The sequence below is a fragment of the Elephantulus edwardii genome, unplaced genomic scaffold, assembly GCF_000299155.1.
Source record: "Elephantulus edwardii isolate Elephantulus edwardi_28Jun2011 unplaced genomic scaffold, EleEdw1.0 scaffold00094, whole genome shotgun sequence".
NCBI lineage: Eukaryota > Metazoa > Chordata > Mammalia > Macroscelidea > Macroscelididae > Elephantulus > Elephantulus edwardii.
This window is the reverse complement of record NW_006399844.1, coordinates 881,966-902,320: the sequence shown is the minus strand read 5'-3', so window position 1 is coordinate 902,320 and position 20,355 is coordinate 881,966. Positions and strand designations below refer to the sequence as shown.

Sequence of the window (20,355 nt, the reverse complement as noted above, 5' to 3'; positions counted from 1 at the left end):
TTCCCCCAAAAAAGAGAGCTGGAGTTGTCTGTCTCTGCCCATGGGTCAAAGAGGTCCAAATGTTGCCATGAGTGGTGAGGATCTGCCATTCCTAGATTACTGTGTTAGGTGCGGGAAGGCGCAAATGCCCACCCACCTGGGTAAACTGCTAGCACTGCAGTAAAGCTATCAAAGACTGGTTTCTGCTGGGGGCTCTGTGAGAACAAGTGTCAGGGTCTCTCCAGTCTTGACCTCACTGATTCTGTTCTCACTCAGTCAGAAGCCTAAGGCCAATTCGTCATTCATTTCCAATCCTCCATGCTTCTCACTCTACCTGCTGCGTTCATCATCTCTAAAAGTCACCTCTTCGGCCTGTAACTCTGACTTACTTTCCTGAAGCCAAGACACAACTAATTAATTACACAACAGGCTTTTGAACCAAGAAAGGAACCCTTTCTCTCTTTTTTTTTTTTTTAAAAAAATATGATCAGTAAACAATCCAAATCACATCTCTACTTTGCCTTTTATTTTCCCTCCAGCCAGGACTACTTAGGGCTGCCAGATGGATGGCCACGGTGCTGGTAAGAGACAGGGAGGGTGATTTCGTACACTAGGACGCTAGGCTGTGCTACAGCTGGCAGGAAGAGAGGTGTAATTATATTGCATCTTGGAGCTACCAGCAATGAATTTCTGCATAAAGGACTAGATTTGCTATGTATTATTTATGCCAGCATCAATTTTCCCAGCTGGCACTATTTACTGTGCAAATTCTCCTCTGTCTGTTTATGGGTAAGGCTATGGTTCAGCACCTCTGGTTACTCTATACTGCGGAGGGGCCCCGCAGGGTACCATGCATATTAAACAAGTGGCTGGATTCACCAGGAGCAGGTCACATCCTCCCTTCCTGTTAAATTATATCCCTGGGACTGCACCAACCTCCTGTTCTCACCTAGCCAGGGAGATGCGTGCAGGTGCGTGAAACCAAAGTAGCAGAAGAGGAGGGACAGCTGTCCTGTGGGGCCTTTTCTGAGGAAAACGGAAAAACCACCATCGAAGGGGAAGTGAGATCGGTCTGGGGCTGAGGAGGGTTCCTTTTCATGTGTTTAAGAGGAGAACATATAAGGAAGAGTTTTGCACTTATGAGGCTATTTCCACTCGTTAATTCAGAGACAGAGCTAAGGGAAAGGTGGATTACCAACTCAGAGACAGAAAGAAAACAGAGGCCAAAAAAAGTGAAGAAAAGAAGTAAAGGTGGGTAGAGGCTGCGTGGCTCAGTCACCCTGTCAGGTTGAATGTGAGACTTGGTGTACCAACAAGGGTCCCTTGTCAATAACACACCTCTTCAGAGATGCCCGTGGTAGGGTGTGCTCAGCACATGGTAGAAACAAGGCAAGAAAACTAGGCACCAACATACATTTCTAGTACCTTCCACTGCAGTAACCTCTCTCGACTGTGATTTGATATGTTCCCACAGATGATGATACTGAGGAATCCACAAAATATCCCCCCTGCTCACTGGGGGTGTCTAGAGATCCCCTACCCAGTCTGGGGGTTGCTGCTACAGTCTCTCAAGTGCTGCATGGTGGTGAAGACGCAGGGCAGCGGGGAGGGAAGATGGGACCATCTTCGACAACAACAGTAGTCATGTCTGATTCCCGTCCAGTACTGAGCTCTGCTCTGGAATCCCCCAGCTCCCAATGTCTACTGTCTCCTGGATTCCTGTTGCCTGGGAGAAGAAACAGAGGGACAGGTAAGTTTAGTTTTGCTATTTGTTTGGATGGGTAATTCTTTGATTGTGGTTAAATATATATGTAACAAAACATTTGACATTTCAGCAGTCTTCACATACACAATGGCATTAATTAGGTCCATTAACCATCACAACCATTAAATAAATTGTTCGACCATCACTCTTCATTCCCAGACAGCACTGTCTTTAGCAGAGCTCAGTGGCCCCCAAGGAAAGCTAAGCATTTGAGTTACAACCCAAATGGCAGTCTCTTTAGTTTGCAGGAGTTAAACATCTAAGAATTCTTCTATAAGAATCTATCATGGAAACCAGTCCCCACTGTCCAGTCCACTACTGCCTTCTTCCCTGTGGGGCTGGCTCACCTGACGGGAAGACTTGGTCAGGCATGCCACACGATGGCTGCCCAGCAGGCCTGCTCCCTCGCCCACATCCAGGAGAACTCGGGTATTGGGGACAAAGCTCCACGACCGTCCAAGGGCAGGTTTGAGATTCCCACTGTCTCTGTCTCGGGTCACATGGTTGGTCACCTGTGGCAGAAAGAATGAGACTCACAGACCCATAATGCTAATGGAAAGGAGAGCTGTTCCTAGGACTGCATTTTACAGGTGGGGAAACTGAGGTCTAGAGTAGAGAAATGACATTCTCAGGGCTCCATAACTTATTAGTGGCCAGCCTGGTTTCCTAATCTCGTCTAGCTTACTTCAGTAAATCACAGTGCCTTAGGCTTGACCCCTAATCAGAGGCACAAGTCTGGGAATCAGCAGTCCTCTCTTCACTGGCCTGAGAAGCCACGTGTGGCTTCTATGTGAGGCCACTACGCCTCCAGTCCAACAGTAGGCATCCTGAGATCATGCTCAGTCAGTCCTTTGTGTCGGGGAGTGCATCTGTGTGGATGGGTAGGAGAGAAGAGTAAGGAGAATTTTAATCTGTTCAGTTAGCTCTACTCTGCCCAAGCCTGGTCACGGATGGAAGCAACTCATATCTCACAGCGTCCTCCATGAGCCCCCCCAGGAAAGGGACTGCCACGGGGGCTAGTTCGCCATCAATCCTACCACAAGCCTAGAGGCAAGAACACAGCAGCTGCTCACACGCAGTTTAAAGATGTGAAGAGGCGAGCTTGGCTTCTTGTAACAGAACAAAAGGGCAGGAAAACAGATCCTCTTACATTTCTGACGTGGATACAAATTTGTATCTTTCTGGAAATTTGGCAATGTATGCCTAGACATATAAAGCTATCAATATCACTCAAATAAAATTTAGAAAACCCTAATAAACGTATATAGATCCTTGACCCATTATGCCATCATTATAAATTTATTTCAAGGAAGTAATATTATGATATTTGAGTATAATAATGTTCATTATAGCTTTATTTATATAATACAGAAAAATGGGTCATGATATAAAGGTCCACAGATCAAGAATTGGTTAGATTGTTATTGTACAGTAGGGTTCAGTAAACTATGGCATACATGTTAACTTTGTCCTCAAAACTGCTTCCCCGCTTTTTTCTGACAACTGCTTTTGTTAATAAAGTTTTATTGGAACACAGCCATGGCCATTTGCTAATCTATGACTTGAAGTTGCTTTCATGCTATAATGGCAGAATTGTCCCTTATACATCAACGCTAAGGCCAGAATACCTCCAATATTTACTGGCTTTACAAAAAATCTGTTGATTTCTGTGCTAGAGGCATTGAACAAAACAGTACATAGCTGCTAAAAGACATTCTTAAACAGTTTATCTTACATTTTTATTCTTTCTAGGAGAAGAGTAAAATTACTTTATAAAAATTACTTTATAAGCAGAAAAAGTTACTTCAGAAATAAAAAAGCCCATTTACATGAAACTCTACAAAAGGCAAAACTATTGAGACAAAAGAGAGATCAGTGGTTGCCTACGGTTAAGGGAACTCTCTGGGATGACAGAAATACTCTGTAACTTTGATTACAGTGGTAACAAGACTGTATATGGTTATATCCATTAGTTACACTTCAAACAGAAAAATTCTCACTGTGTAAATTATACTTCAACAAACCTAACTTTGGAAACAAGATTATCCTTGATCCCTAAGGCTGTTTATGATCCATTCTCTTCATTGTCTTAGAGCTCTAGATGACCCGGCTAGGCCCCTATCCTGAAGGCACTTTGGGGGTTCCAAAGCCATTTAATGGAAATAAAAGACTACAACTTTCCTCTTCTGCCACTGTGAAGACAAGCATCAATGAGCAGACTGGGCACAAGAGACCAAGGCCACATCCTCACCAGCACTGCCACACCAAGGTCCCGGGCCACGGTCTTTAGTTCTCGGGCTAACTGCATCATCAAAGCCAGTCCTGGAAAGGCAGAAGCAGAAGCTGTGGACAGTGAGGGTGGACAGAGACAGGCTGGCTGCATGCAGACTGGACTACTGAAGGGGCGACAGGGCCACACGCCACCACCCCTAGCCCTCTGAGCAAGGTTCTCCACACCACTTACCTTCCCTCTGTTGACCTCCCAGAAGCGGGGAGACCACTGCGGTGACGGAGTCTACCACCACGACCTTCACAGTCCCTGAAGAAGCGATAACCTGTAGGAGGGAGAAACAGGGGTGAAACAGGTGCTCTGAGCCAGCTGGCAGAAAGAAACAAACCTCCTGCTTCTCCAACAGAGGGAGCCCTCCAGGTATGATGGCTATGCAGTTAGCTGAGAGCCAAAAGGTTGGTAATCTGAATCCAGCCTGGAGCTCTGCAGGGGAAAGAGCTGGTGATCTGTGGAGTAGTTCTACCCTGTCCTCGGGCTTTACAAAATCCCTGCTTGACAGTACCTAATGACAGCCCCAAATCGGCGATGTGTTTTTCACATTTGGATGCACGGCGGACTCTACTGAAGGCACGGGTAGATAGTTAAAGCTAAAAAAAGAAAAGGAGACTACAACTATCACCTTCACCAGTCCATGAAGAACTATCACCTGGGGAGAAACAGGTGCCATGAGCCAGCTGGCAGAAACCGCTACTAGAAACCAGAAAAAAACATAGAAACGTCTTCCTTCCTGACTGAAGACATGAACAGACAGCTGTCACTATTTCTAGGTGCCGTTGTATCGAGTATGAGTCAGAGCAAACCTATGATCAACAGAGCTGAACCCTGTCCTGTCCTGGGTCATCCTGACTCTCTTTGACACACTCAAGCCCACTGCTGCCATCAGTACGTCAATCCACCTGGTTGAGGGTCTCCCTCTCCTCTACTGTCCCTCCACCTTTCCAAGAATGATGTCCTTTTCCAAGGAATGGCTGCTCTTAGTAACATGGCCAAAGCCTGTGAAACAAACCTTTACCATCTTTGTCTCCAAGGAGCACTCTGGCTGCACCATCTCCAAGACATCCCAACTTGTTCTTTTGTAAGTCCTGGGCCATTCAGTGCTCTTCTCCAACACCACAGTTCAAAGGTGTCAATTCTGTAATTCTTAGTCACGGCCCAGATCTCAGATGCATAACAAGTGACTGACAAGATTATGGCCTGAATCAGGTGCACCTTAGTCCTCAAACTGACATCATGGCTCCTCAATAATTTGGAGAGGTCCCTGACTACATACTTTCCCACTGCCTTAGATCTCCTGATTTCTGGTACCAAGTGTGGATCCAAGGAAGATGAAGCTGTTGACAATTTCAATCTTTTCTGCATCTATCATGATGTTGCCTTTTGGTCCAGTGGTGAGGACTTCTGTTTTCTTGACATTAAGATATAATCCATTTAGAAGACTGCGGTATTTAACCTTTTGCAGCAAGCAAAATCACAAGACACTACAAACTGAAATAATTAAATCTTAGAAATTCCTGATCTTCTGAGTCCTTTGGTCGCCTAATCATAAACTTTGTCTAGTCATCTCTTTGCTCTCAGCCTCACATCATCTTGTCAAGACTTCCTTTTTTTATTATTTTTTTGTGTCTGTACAAATGGGATCTGACTGGTACAGAAGGAAATTGTCGCTCCTTCTCCAGCAGAGCACCTGGTGGATTCAAACCGCTCACCTCTGGGATTGCAGTGCAGCCTCTTGCCAATAGGCCACCAGAGCTCGCCAGGACTTCTTTTTTTAAGTTGTTACCCTATTCTCCTTTTATTCGACCCCCAATTACTAACTTCCCATAGTGAAGAGTTAGCCTTCTTTTTTTCTAGATCATGACTCTTAAGTTCTCACCTCTAAAACAATTCTGAATAAACATAGTTCTTTTCTCAAAGAGAAACTCTCATGCCAAAAAATAAAGGCCTGTCTGTCCCTACACCAGGGAACTCTGGTGGCCTATTGGCAAGAAGCTGTGCTTCAATCGCAAAGGCATGCGGTTTGACCAGCTGCTAGACAGGAGAAGGATGAGCAATCTCCTCCCTGCCTCTGAAAACCTGCTGCAGCGTCAGCTATGGGTTGGTTCCAAGCTGACAGCACACAACAATACACGGGCTAAGGGAGCTCTGGTAGCCTTAGTCGGTCGGGAGTTGTGCTGTGAACCCCAAAGCGAACAGTTTGAACCCACCAGCTGCTCCAAGAGAGAAAGATGGGCAACTTCCTCTCATGCAATTTCCAGCCTCTGAAAACCCACTGGAGAGTCAGTTATGAGGGGTTTTGTTTGCTTGTTTTTTTAAACACAAGGGTCACTACTATCTTCCTCTCTGTATATAAACTGTCTTGGATGTGTCTCTTCTCTGCTCTATTCCTTATATCCAAATCATCTGCCAATTCTATTCCCCTACCCTTCCCCCGCTCACTTTAGTAAAGTTAAGCCTTCAGTACTTAGGATGATCTCATCTGCTTTGTGTATCTTCCCTCAGCTTCGGCTACTGACCCTTGGCCAGTCACCAGTGTGACTAAGAGAAGATAAGAGAAAAAAGGGAAGCTCAAGGTAAAATCAGTTTAGCCCTTCCTTACCATCTCTGGGAGAGTGAGCTAAAATCACCAGCTAAAAGGGACAGCAAGCCCTTCCCTGCTTGTGGCTACGGAGTGATCAGTTTATCATCTGTGGTGAACCTAAGGTAATACCCAGCAATCCCTCCTTCTGGTACTAAAGCTTGTATAAATCCATCCCCTGTGACCTGTTTGTAAATAAGTCAAAGGTGGTGGAATGTAACTTATCTTGCCTGTTTTCATTAGATGCCATCAAGTTGAGTACAACTCATAGCGACCCTATGAATGAGAGATCTGAACCCTGTCCTATCCTGAGCCATCTTCACGACCTCTGACACACTTGAGCTCACTACTGCAATCACTGTGTCAATCCATCTTGTTGAAGAACTTCTCTCTCATTGACTCTCCACCCTTCTAAGCATGACAGCCCTTTCCAAGGGACAGCCTCTCCCAGCAACACACCCAAAGTATGTGAGATGAAGATTTGTCAGCCTAGCCTCCAAGGAGCACTATGACTACACCTTCAAACATATCTGTTTGTTCTTTTGGCAATCCATGAAATTCCATGATATTCAGCACTCTTCTTCAACACTACAACTCAAAGGCATCCATTCTTCTGTCATCCTTACTCATTGTCCAGCTCTCAGATGCACTGGAAGTGACTGAAAAGACTATAGCCTGAATCAGGCACAGTATCGTTTTAAATCTGGCATCGCTGCTCCTCAGTACTTTGGAGAGATCTCTGACAGTACAAAGACATCTCCTGATCTCCTGACTACTGGTACCAAGGATGTTTAATGTGGATCCAAGTCAAATGAAATAACTGGCAATTTTAGTCTTTTTTCCCCTTCTATCACAATGGTGCTTATCAGTCCACTGCTGAGGATTTTGTCTTCTTGATATTGAGATGCAATACATATTGAAGGCTGTAGTCTTTGACCTTCTGCAGTAAGCGCTTCAAGTCCTCCTTGCTTTCAACAAACAAGGTTGTGTCACCTGCATAACACAGGCTATTAATGAATCTTCCTCCAATTCTGATGCCACACTCTTTCTTCATATAGTCTAGCTTCTTGAATCATTTGCTCAGCAAAGAGATTGAATAGGTATGGAAACAGGATACAGCTGTGACACACACATTACCTGATTTTAACCCATGCAGTGTTCCCTTGATTTTACTCTCTTGATTAGGTTATGTTATGTGGCAAGGGTAATGAACTGTTACTCCTGCTATTACATAAGGAAAAAAATCATCTTGCTAGAAAATTTGCTCTCACTCCTGCCTAAGGTGTGCCTGATCCAGGCCATGGTCTTCACAATTACTTGCTATGCATCAGAAAGCTAAGCAATGACAAGGGATGATAGAAGGAGAATTGATGCCTTTGAGCTGTGGTGCTGGAGAAGAGTACTGACTGCTAGAGAGGGTGAAACCCAGCTGCTCCTTGGAAACAAGGATTTTGAAGCTTCATCTGACATACTTTGGGCATGTTGCAAAGAGGAACTAGTCCTTGGAGAGGTACATCATGCTTCGGAGGGTGGAGGGACAGCACAAGAGAGGAAGACCCTCAATGAGATGGACTGACTCAGTGACGGGGTAGGTGTGTCAGAGATGATAATAAGATTGGCTCAGGATAGAGCAGGCTTCAGAGCTGTTGTACATGGGATCACTATGAGTCGCAAGCAACTTGACAGCACATAACAACAAACCTGCTGGTTGAAGAATCGAGTGGCCAGGCTGTGAACTGCCTACAGAAAGGACTGTATAGTACAGTGGGAGGCCTCAGGAGATTGAAAGTGTTTAAGTCTACCACTGAAGTCTTTATGCCAACCCACCTCATTCAAAGTCTTCCTTTCCTCTGCTGATCCTCAACTTTTCCTAGAATGATGTTATTATTTTAAGGACTTGCTTCTTGTCATAACATGTTCCAAGTACTGAGACTCAGCATCCTTACTTCTTATCATCCTCACTTCTAATGAGAACTCTGATTGCACTTCTTCAAAGACAGATTTGTTTGTTCTTTTGTCAGTCTGTGGTATATTCAATATTCTTCTTCAAAGACATAAATTCTTCAATCTTCCTTATTTCTTGCCCAACTTTCACATGCATATAAGCAGCTGAAAAGACCATGGCTTGGGTCAGGAACAGTTTAGCCTTTAAAGTAACATCCTTGCTTGTCAGCACTTTAAAGAGGTCTTTGGCAGGCGAGCTCTGGTGGCCTAGTAGCAAGAAGCTGCAACTGCAAGTTCAGAGGTGCACAGTTCAAATCCACCAGATGCTCTGCTTGAGAAGGAGGAACAATGTCCTCCTGTACCAGTCAGATCTGATTTGACGGTTGTTGTTGTTACGTGCCGTTGAGTCGCTTGCGACTCATAGCGACCCTATGTACAACAGCCCTAAACCCTGCTCTATCCTGTGCCAATCACATTGCCTCTGACACAACCATCCCGATTACCCCAGTCACTGAATCAATCCAACTTATAGAGGGTCTTCCCCTCCTGCGCTGTCCCTCCACTCTACCCAGCATGATGTCCCTCTCTAAAGACTTATCTTTCCTTACAACATGTCCAAAGTATGTCAGGCGAAGCCCTAGAATCCTTGCCTCCAAGGAGCAGCCTTGTTTAACCCTCTCTAGGATGAATCTGTTTGTTTTCTTGGCAGTCCATGGTACATTCAATAATGAAATAAAAAAAAGAGGAAAAAAAAAGAAACACTTTAAAAAAAATAAAATTAAAAAAAAGAGGTCTTTGGCAACAGATTTGCCCATTGCAATATGTACATAAACTGCTAAATGGAACCTATTTTTTTTTAATGTGTGTAAGCTTTCACCAAAACCATAGCATTTAATAACAAAAAGGTGGCAGAAACGGAAGCCCTCAGTTCTATGGCCACAAGAAAACTAATTCTGTCAACAACCTGAGTCAACTTCTAAGTGACTTCTTCCTCAGCTGATCTTTGAACAGGCAGCCCAGCCTGGAGTCACAGCAGCCACTTTGGAATCATGAGGTGAAGAACAAGAGGGGCAGACACACCAAGTTGGTGGTGCCTTGATATCACAGACATGCCAACCTCTACATTCATGTGACATAATGAAGCATCGTCAAAGTTCAAGCGCTTGTGAGTCAGTCTCTGTTATTTTCAACTGAAAATACTCCTAACTGATCTGCAAGAGATGCATCACAAATGCAGGGCTGAGTAGTAACACCCAACGCAGGCCCTCAAAGGGCTTACTATCAGAGATAAGATGAACATTTAAAAATGAGATCTGTGAATTAAGCACCTGGTGCTCCATCCTGGAAGTGGCAAGCACAGTTGGATTCACACATATTTTATATCTGCATTTCCATACAAAAGCTATAGTCAGAGATGTGCACAAACAGCAACCAGCAAGCTGGGTAAAACAGGGAAAGACAGACCAACAGGCTCACCTGCTGGGCCACAGACCCTCGGAAGTCCTGCAGCACCTGCAGCATCTGGAAGATGTCAAACGCATGCACCACCTGGATCCTCTGGAGAGCTTCTGCCTAAAGGGGTGCAGGAGAGAAGAAAGGGCTTTGGGTGAAAAGGAACAAGGGGTCAGGAAAGGAGATGAAGAAGAATTGGAAGGCTATGAAAGAAGAGAGAACTAGAATCAAGATCTTAAGCCTAAGATGTCAAATGAGCTTTGTCTAATGGGTGAGTTCTCCCAGCAGTGATTGCCTGGGTACTGGGCTGGAAAGTTAAGTCAGAGATCAGCAGGAAAGAGTGATGGGATTGATTAATGCTGTCTGCTATGGGCAAGAAATGAACTGGAAACACCGATGCTGAGTATTCGCCAGTACTGGTGTAGAGTCTGTGAGGAGCTGGGAGGTTTCCTGAAGTGCTGTAGGCAGCACGTACACAGGGGTGATGGCATTCACAGGGGAGATGTAAAGAATGCAAGAAACATTAACAGCACAATAAGTTATGAAGCAGGAAGTGACTACCGCCCAAATGGCCAGGCTTCTTGCAGTGTAAAGAATAATGGGGTCTTCTCAAGCCAGTCACTCCTCCAGAACCCAACTCTCCTCCCCTCACCTGTTCCTCCTCATCCTGGGTCCTGGCCTGAAGCAGCTGCAGGAGTCGGGAGGCTGTCAGACCGCCACTGGAATCGATGTACAAGACATTCTGTTGCAAACTATGGGCCACGTTTGCAGCCGTGCAAAGACATACCTGTGTACAGGCCAGGGGAACAGAGTGAACTCGAGCGCACAGCAAAGACCCAGGATGGGGTTCTCCACCAAACAAGCAGGTCTTAGCCCAAATTCCAGTCCCTATTGTCACATTCATGGTCTCCCTGCCCAGCTCTGACTCCCAAGCTCATCTAGGGACCCAAGGCCACGCATCCACTTCCCCATCCCTCCTGGCTGCTGGCCTCAATTGTACCTGAGTTTTGCCGCTACCTGGGCTTCCTACAAATTCAGTCACTTCTCCAGTGTAGAGACCAGTATCAAGCAGTCTGTCCAGGCTAATGAGAGTTGAAAAGAGAAGACAATCAACCCAGGGTGTTGGGGAAAGCAGAAGGAGTTAGGTTTCTGGGAAGAAAGCAAGACATCCCTTCTAAGTACTGCTCTGTCCAGTGTTCCAAATGTCTCTGGCCCGGAGGCTTCTAGTGGATTTCATCCTGGGAAGGAGGACCCAGCTAGCTAAATGTACTCTGTTGGCCTCTCTTCATCCTTCACTCTGAATTAAACATCCTTCTCCAGACAAGTCTCTGCTTTTCCATCAAGGTCCTGCTTTCATTATCCATTTCAGACCCACTTGCGTTTCCTTGATAGCATTTCCTGTCATTTGTAACTATTTTTAATAGTTTGAAATAATTACACATTCATAAGAAGTTGCAAAGCAAAACATGTAAGGGCTGTTGTTATGTGCTGTCCAGTCAGAAGTGACTCATAGCTGACCCTCCAGCAGGTTTTCAGAGGCTGTAAATCACACAGGAGGAGGCTGCCCATATTTCTCCTACAGAGCAGCTGCTGGATTCGAATCACCTGTCTTTGGACTGGCAACACAATTCCTTACCAATAGGCTACCAGAGATTATAGTTGATAGAAAACATAAACTAAGGTAACAGGACTAAGTCTAAATATATCATTATTCATAATAAATGTAACTTGGTTAAATTTCTCAATTAAAAGAGATTCAATTCCAGCTTTTTAAAAAAAATCTTTCCATTATCTAGTCATATACACTTCAAGCAGTCTCCAGTAGTGGTGCCACTCTGGATACAGTATAATATAGCCAAGAAACTGGTATTGGTCCAATTCAGAGCTTATTCAGATTGCACCATTTGTTTGTGGCATTTTATCATATGAAGTCTCTGGGTGGTAGTGCAAAGGGCTGAGTGCTTGAATACTAACCGAAAGGTTAGCAGTTCAAATTCATCCACAGAGACCTTGAAAGAACTGACAACTTCTGAAAAAGCTAAAACCAAAACAACTCCACCACCACTGAGTTGATTCCAACTCACAGGGAGCCCATGTGCTACAGAGCAGAAATGCTGTGTCCTCAGCTGTGATCCCTCCAAAACAGGTCTTTCCTCCATAGTGTGGTTAGGTGGGTTTGAACTGTCATCCGTGTATGTGGTTCCATTCTGAAACACATGGGGCTGTCATGAATCAGAATCACTCTGACAGCTACTGATCTACGGCTTGTTTTGTTCTATGGGTTTTTTTGGTAGCTCTGTATAACTACCACCACAATCAGTATGTCTTTCTTGTGCAACTGTTTGCACAAGTGAGCTCCATCCCTCACACCCATCCCATCTCTAACCTATTAGATGCAATAACTGATCCTAGTCTCTATTGTTATTTTGAGACTATCATATAAATAAAATCACCCCACATGCACCCTTTGAATTTTGGTGAGTTGTTTGGTTTTTTTTAACTCAGCATCATTCACGCTTCTCCGAGGGCGTTATATATATCAACACTTCCATCTCTGATATGGCAGCATACCATTCCACTGTATACAAGTGCCACAATATGTTTGAGCAGTTTACTAATTGAATGGCATTTTGGTTGTTTCCCTTTTAAAAAAAATCTGATTTTTACAAAAGTGTAGAGAAAAATTAGATTTTCATTGTGTTCCATTTTTGTGTATTATCAATAAAACTGCCATGAACATGTGTGTCCAGACTTACATATGCATCATACACAAGTGTTCACTGAAGGAGCCCTAGTGGGGCAATGAGCCCTGGTGGCAGAGTGGTAATGTACTGGGCTGCTAACTGAAAGGCTGGCAGTTTGAACTCACCAGCCACTCTACAGGACAAAGTTGGGCGGTCTGAGAAACCTAACAGAGGGTTGCCATAGTCGGCCCAATGGTGAGGTACTCATGTTCACAGATAAATGTGTAATGCATCCAGAGCCATAGTCTGCCAAACTCAAACCCTATTCTGTTCCACTGGTCTAAGTATTGACCCCTCTCCTAACACCACACTTTTTAGTCATTGCAGTAGATAGTCTTAAATAACATATAGCGTGATCTCTCTTTATCTACTTTATCTTTCTTTTTATGGCATGCTCTATGTCTTTTTATCCTCTGTATCTTTCTTTTTCACAGATACGTTCTTTGCCTTTCCATACAAATGTTAAAACAAGCTTGTCTATATCTACAAAAAAATCTTGCTAGGACTTTGACAGGGATTTCATTAGATCTATAGCTCAATTTGGGTAGAAATGATATCTTTATTATGTTGAGTCTCCCAATCCTGGAACAGTTGTCTCTACCATTATTTGAGTCTTCTTTGATATCTTTTATCAGCAATTCAAAGCATTTTCAACCTACAGCTCCTATACATGCTTCATTACATTTATACCTAAGCATTTCATTTTCTTTGGAGCAACTGTTAAGGATGGTACATTATAAATTTCCATTTTGACCTGTTCATTATACACATTATTTGTATACAGAAACGTGATTGCTATTTGGCTGCTGATACCCTACAATCCTGATGAATTCACTCATTTGTTCGAGGAGTTTGTAATCATTTCCGATTGCATAGCAGCATTTGTGAGGCTGGTGAAGAACCGTCAGTGCTTTGTTCTGTTGTATACAGGGTCACTGTGAGGCAGGGCCAACTTGACAGCATTTATCGACCGTCTCTGTCTTTTTCTCTCATTAAGCTGAGGATGCTCTGGGGGCAAGGACTAGACTGGGCCATGTCCACTGTTGCATCCTCAGCACCAGCACAGTGCCTGAGACACAGGACGTGCAAAAATGTTACTAGACTGACTGCTGAGTGCTAGAATTATGCTATGTAAGGCAGGCTGTGGAGGCCCTGGTAGAAACCCAATGCCCACTGCCACTGAGTGAGTTAATTGTGACTCCCAGTGACTTTACAGAACAAAGTGGAATTGTCCCGTAGAGGGTAACCTTGGAATCCAGCCTTCTGAAATGGTTCTTGAAAGCCTCCTGTGACTTCTCAGCGTTGCCAAGCAGCACCTTGATAAACTGTCCATCTATTTCAGTGCAAGGTCCCTCCAGGGCAAATACTCTAGTTACCCTGCCAGCTCCCTGGCTTTGGGGAATAATCGTACCCACCCTCACCCAGTCTCTGCCCCTCCCATGGAGGACAGAGATCCATTTCTCATCCAACAGTCATTCTCCACCTCTGGTCCTCAAACCAGCGGCATCGACATCACCTGCGTACGGGTTAAAAATGCACATTCTCAGCCTCACTCCAGGCCTACAGAATCACGAGTTCTGAGGATGAACCATACACGTGTTCTTAGCAAGGCTTCAAGGTGACTGATGCTCAAATACAAGAACCACCACACCTCATGATTCTCAACCCCATCTGCACTTTAAAATCACTCACAGGTTTTATGTTTGTTTTTCTCTTAACAAAAGGACTGAATCACTGATTCCTAAACTTGTCTGTACTGGAATCATTTATGGAGCCCCTACTGCCTGCGTCTCACCCCCAGAGAAGGTGGTTTAACTGGTCCAGGGGAGGCCTGGGCTTCAGAATGTTTCAAGATTCCCCAAGTAATTCCATTGTGCAGTGAGCTTGGGTACCACTGGCCTAGACAATAAGCCAGAACTTCTAGATGGGGACTGTAAGCTCCCCTTTAATTCTAATATACTGCCAGGGTTGAACTACTGGTCTTGACTCACTGGCCAAGAATCAACTGCATCTTTGCCTGTAAGGATCACTCTGCACTTGGAATTCCCAAATCTGCCTGCCCACCCTGACTTCTCACTTGTTTCAGCTCCTGGAAGCTATGTCAACAGCATTTCTCCATGTCTCCTACGGCCTAGAGGACCTTTTTCCCCTATATTCAACATGGTCTGCTTATCTCTAACTCAGCACCTAAACATGCAGAGTCATCCACCCTTAAAAGCCCGCCATATACACCTGGCTAAAAAAGTATACCCAGCTAGAATACAAATGGTTTCTGTGAGCTATCCTCCACCTTGATCCTCTGAACTGGCTTTCAGGCATTCATTCAAATAATGTCTGAAGGTCTCACATTACCGAAGGCTTTATCCTAAAATAATAAACTACCATCCATGTTATCAATTAATGTGATGTGGTGCCTGGTGTGGTACTGTGATCCTGGAAGCTATGTCAATGGCATTTCAAATACTAGTGGCATCACCTATAGCAGACAGGTTTCAATGGAGCTTCCAGGCTAAGACAGACTAGGAAGAAAGACCTAGAAATTAATTTCTGAAAATTATTAGTCAATGAAAAGCTAATAAACAAAAACTGACTGTTGTGCAATATGGTGCTACCATCACGAAAACGGCACAGGACCAGACAGCATTTTGTTCTGTTGGGCACAGGGTCATTATGAGCCAGAGATATCTTAACAACTAACAAGAAATGACCAAGAGCTAGGTCTGGCCTTCAAGGATCAGCCAATCTCCCCATCAACTCAGCTCTCTCCAAGGCATGGAGCATGCTCAATCCCCCTCTCAAAGATTCACACAGCACATCCTCATTAAAGGCTCTGAGAAGGCCTGCAGCAAAGAAGCCTGCTTAATCCTAGGATTTAAAAAAATGTTTGGCTATGGAACCCTCCCCTCCTCATGCTCATTTTAAAGTTATAGCCATTAACAGTTCCCAGAGCAGTGAGGAAGGCTAGAAACTAGGAGTGTAATCTTTGATTCTCTACACCCAAACCTACTGGTAGTGCGGCCATTCACATTTCTTCTACAGTACTGTCATCGCCCTAGTGTGAACTCACACACTTCTCACATACACCTTGCCCCGCCTCTCAGCCTCTCTCCTAAAAGCCTCCCCAGCCCCATCTGCCCCACAGATCTCTATAGGTTAAAGCTCCATTTCCCAATACTCGTGAAAGCTACAGAGCAGATGGGCTAAGCTTTCAGATTTAGGAGTTAGACAAGCATGACTTCAAATGCCTGATCTGCCACCTACAAGCTGTGCAGCCTCGAGCAAGTCACTTAACCTGAGTCTCACTTTCCTCATTTATAAAATGACGGTTTAAATCGTACCACCCTCATTGGTGGCTGTGGAGAATGAATGGGATAACGCACTGTGGAGTGCTGAGAGCACAGCTAAAGCCCACCCATCATTCCTCCTGGTCCAACACGAGCCTCCTTCAGAGCATCCCCAAACCACACTGTGCTCTTTAATGACCCCCTGCAACCGTACCACACGACTGCTCCCCAAATGCTTCCCCTGTGTATGCTGGTCTTATAAACTCCCTAAGCCCCAAAATCAAGTCTTCTGCTTCCTGTTCATCCCTCCCTAACAATACCTCCCTACCTGCTTATACCCCTCACTCTTGTTCACCTGCCTTCCTGCCATGCATGTTAGACTTCCTGTCATACTTGCTATAGCCCCATAAACCTTAAGGGCAAGAGCCTTGCCTCCTCTATATGTAGCTCCAGAGGTGTGCCTGACACCTAGTAGGCACTCAATGAGCTCTGTTGAACAAGCTTCATGCTGAGCACTCAGTAGGCCCTCAATCAATGCTTAAGAAATAATAGAGCTGGACCCCAGCCTGGGAGAGCAAACCCCATGCTGCATGAACCTTGCCAAGAGGCCATGTTATAGAAACAGCCAGCGTCAAACCAATCTAAAACCCTTTGTGGTGGCAGAGTTATTCATCAAATTCTACACAAACATGCCAGGCAAGGGGTCAGAGTCGCTTAGCCAGAAAATGCCTGTCATCTTCCAACGCTTTCTGTCTGCAAACAATGTGGGAGAATGTTAGCTACTTTACATAAGCTCTCTCCCTATTTCTTCAGAATATGGTGGATGAACCGTGTTCTGGGTCAGAGTCACTGGTCGTGTCATACTTCTGCCAAACTCGCAGGCTAAATTCAAGTGGGGTTAATAATTATCAACTCCTAGGGTCACTGGTAAAACTCTGGTGGCTTAGTGGTAAAGAGTTGTGCTGTCAATCCAAAGACACACGGATCAAATCTACCAGCTCTTCCATGAGAGAAAGATGGGCAAACTCTTTCGAGGATCTGCTATGATTCTATGATTTGGTTCCGGGTGGACAGCAATGAAAACGACAAGAGGATGATGTTCTTTAAGTGGCCAGGAGTGGGCCAGAGGAGAGTTGCTCCAAGTCACTAGAAAAGATGACACTGGCATCTTAATGTTAAAGAACACTGGTTCTTAAATGTTGTTGTTGTTGATCTCCTTTGAGTTGAGCACGACTCACAGTAACCCTGTGAACAAAAGGCCTGAAGCCTTTCTATAACTATCAACATTTTTCAAAGTTCATATAGTTTCTGGAGGCATGCTGTTTAGGAAGTGGATGCCACTGTTGCTTCCAGGCCTGTCTTAAACTGGGAGCTCCACCAAACACTGTCTACCATGGGTAACAATTATGGCATTTTTTTTTTTTTCCCCTTTTCTCTTCTTCTCCCTGCCTCTTTTTTTTTTTTGAAACAGTCCCTCGGCCAAGGACTATCCACGTAGGTTTGTATCCAAAGACGAAATTTGTAGGTGAAAGGAGTTAGGAGTCAGCCTTCGTTAGAGACTGGTTCATTTCAGGGTCGAAAATATGGAACGCTTCACGAATTTGCGTGTCATCCTTGCGCAGGGGCCATGCTAATCTTCTCTGTATCGTTCCAATTTTAGTATATGTGCTGCCGAAGCGAGCACGGCATTTGACACCCCAATGACACAAGGTTCAGAATCACAGCAATCCCAGGTTACCTCAATACAGTGTATTGAGAGAAAAGTGTTGTACCACTTAGAATGTTCCTCCAAAATAACAACCAACTTTAAATACAAAGATCTTTTCCAAGGTTTTGTTGACTCTAAACAAGAGGCTTAAAAAAACCCCAAACACAACAACAACAAAAACCCCAACAACCAATATGGTTTGTTAAGTCGTCTGCGATGTATAGTGACCCTATTGACTTTTCAATAGAAGGGGTGATTTTGTCCCCTGGGAATCAATCAGCACTATCTGGAGACATTTTTACTGTCATGGCTGAGGAAAGGGGTGCTACTGACACCTAGTGGGTAGAGGCCAATGATGCTGCTAATCATCCTGCAAGGCACGCAGCAAGTTTTCCCACAACAAAGACCTCTCCAGAGCACTTGCTAACTGATGTTGCTGCTGACAAACCCAGCTATAAGGTAAGATGACTCTTAAATCTGGGCCCTTTTCCGTTCCCTCTACCCAATGCTGTCTTCAGATTCAAACATCAAAAGCTGAATCCAAGAAGAGGCCTCCTCCAGCCTCACACCTTCTTCCTCCAAGAAATACACACACAAACCTTGCAATGCCTGTGGACAGGATGGCAGTGGTGGTCTTCAGCTCCTCATAGAGATCAGCGCCATTGGAGGGGAAAGCTGAGAACTGGGCTAACAGCACCCGCCTCACAGCAACCAGGGCCTGCCAAGCAGGGGGGACCCACTCAGGAGCCACCAAGGGCACCCCATCCAAAGAAGCCCCCAGCGATCTGCCCGTGTAAGGGGCACTCCTGGTCTCACACCTCCCTTCCAATACCTGGGAACCCTTTACTCCTTTGGCTCTGGAGACTGGAGATGGTCCGCTCACCTTATAAGACAAGCCACACGTCTGGGCTACCTCTTCCAGGTTTGCAGAAACCAGGTCCACTACTGAAAACAAAATACCTGGAGGTGACTGCCAGGAAGGGGGACCTGTGGCTTCTCACACTTGGCTTTTGCTCATCCGTGTCTACCTGAGTACCAGGTCTACATCAAAGCAGGTAACCTGGGGAGCCCACGTGAACCCGCACTGCCACAGGACCTCCAGGCACCCAGGAGGCGGGACACTTCCTCCAGAAGCGCCCATGGGGAGGGGCAGGGAGTGCCCCTCCAACGGATTAGGGAAAGCGCCCCGCAAGCACTCCAGGGGTCCCCCGTGTGTCTGTGTGGAGTCCGCGACGCCCTGGCACGCGCACCCACGCGGTCACCTGTCCGGATTCCGCGGCTCCTCAGAAGCTGGACCATCTCGAGCGAGAGACCCGGGCACAGCCCAGCCCTGAGCACGCCCATGTGCCCCGCAGGCCCGGGACAGCGCGGGAAGCGGGGCTGTTCGTCACACGGGCGACGCCAGGCCCGCGCTGGACGCCTCTCGGCGCCGCTGTCTGGAAGGCGGTCCCGCGGCGCCCGCAGCAGGACGAGAGGCCGGCGAGCGGCCGGTGCAGAGGGACCCGGTCGGCGATGCCCCGCTCCCGCTCCCGGGGCCCGCGCGCTTCCGGGTTCCGGGTTCCAGCCTCTCGCGCCGGCCTGGGCCGGGCTTACAGCGCCACCTGCTGGCCGCGCGGGAGGGCGAAACGGGGGCCTCGCGGGCGGTGGAGGCCGGGGGTGGGAGGTTCCACCCTTCCCTCAACAACCCTGTTCTACAGGTTCACACGCGACACGATGCTCATCACGCCACACAGTGTGCACTCGCACCACGTCTGTCCCTGTGTCCGCGTCCTACCTCGTTATTCTTTGGCTGACTCTGTCCCCGAATCAAGTACACACACATATTCCAATAACACGTGGACACACAGCACATACCCTTCTAATGACTCTCCACTGTGCCAACTTCTGTTCTAAATGCTCGGAGCAAAACTTTAAGCAAGACCGACAAACCTCTATATCCTCAGAGAGCATGCATTTCAGTGAGCGAAAGATGACGAAAACAATCAAGCCGATAAATCAGACAATTACAGATTATAGTTGTTGTTATGTGCCGTGGACTCGCTTGCGACTCCTAGCGACCCTATGTACAGCAGCCCTAAACCCTGCTCTATCCTGTGCCAATCGCACTGTCTCTGACACACCCATCCCGATTACCCCAGTCACTGAATCAATCCACCTCAAAGGGGGCCTTCCCCTTCTGCTCTGTCCCTCCACCTTACCAAGTATGATGTCCCTCTCCAAGGACCTGTCCCTCCTTGCAACATGTCCAAAGTATGTTAGAATCCTTGCCTCCAAGGAGCAGCCCGGTTTAACCCTCTCCTAGATGAATCTGTTCGTTTTCCTAGCAGTCCATGGTACCCTCAATACTCTTCTCCAGCACCAAAGTTCAAAGGCATCAATTCTCCTTCTATCCTCCTTTTTTTTTTAAATTGAGATTTTAATGAAAGTTTATAGAGAACTTGAATTTCCATCCATTCATTGTTGCCCGTTTTTCTCCCTGCCCCAGCCCCAGTTTGCTTTTCTCTTTGAAAAAAAAAATTCTTTGATTGAAACAGACAAGGGAGAGAACTGTATAAAAGGAATATGTGATTAGGGATTATTGGCATGACAAGAGTCCAGAATAAGAGCTGCATAG

General features: G+C 45.8%; 1 protein-coding gene across 2 annotated transcripts; it reads right to left on the bottom strand.

Moving 5' to 3' along the window:
* Positions 1 to 1,621: 1,621 nt before the first annotated feature.
* RAD51D (RAD51 paralog D) lies at positions 1,622 to 19,085 on the bottom strand. Of its 2 annotated transcripts, XM_006890907.1 has the most exons (10): positions 19,004 to 19,085; positions 18,625 to 18,686; positions 18,341 to 18,459; positions 11,006 to 11,087; positions 10,658 to 10,792; positions 10,030 to 10,125; positions 4,209 to 4,299; positions 3,996 to 4,066; positions 2,092 to 2,256; positions 1,622 to 1,705 (listed from the first exon to the last, which is right to left on the bottom strand). In XM_006890907.1, the coding sequence occupies exons 1-10, from the start codon at positions 19,083 to 19,085 to the stop codon at positions 1,622 to 1,624; spliced, it is 987 nt and encodes a 328-aa protein (XP_006890969.1). The 2 variants fall into 2 exon arrangements, with proteins under 2 accessions (XP_006890969.1, XP_006890970.1); XM_006890908.1 differs by lacking the exons at positions 10,658 to 10,792; positions 11,006 to 11,087; positions 18,341 to 18,459.
* Positions 19,086 to 20,355: the final 1,270 nt, after the last annotated feature.

Excerpts from the sequence above, each read along its gene's own strand:
- RAD51D (XM_006890907.1), bottom strand. The coding sequence starts at position 19,085 with ATGGGCGTGCTCAGGGCTGGGCTGTGCCCGGGTCTCTCGCTCGAGATG. Across the intron at positions 11,088-18,340 it reads CTGTCCACAGGCATTGCAAG|CCTGGACAGACTGCTTGATA; the intron begins GTTTGTGTGTGT and ends AACTCTCATTAG. Across the intron at positions 4,300-10,029 it reads GAGGGTCTGTGGCCCAGCAG|GTTATCGCTTCTTCAGGGAC; the intron begins GTGAGCCTGTTG and ends TCCCTCCTACAG.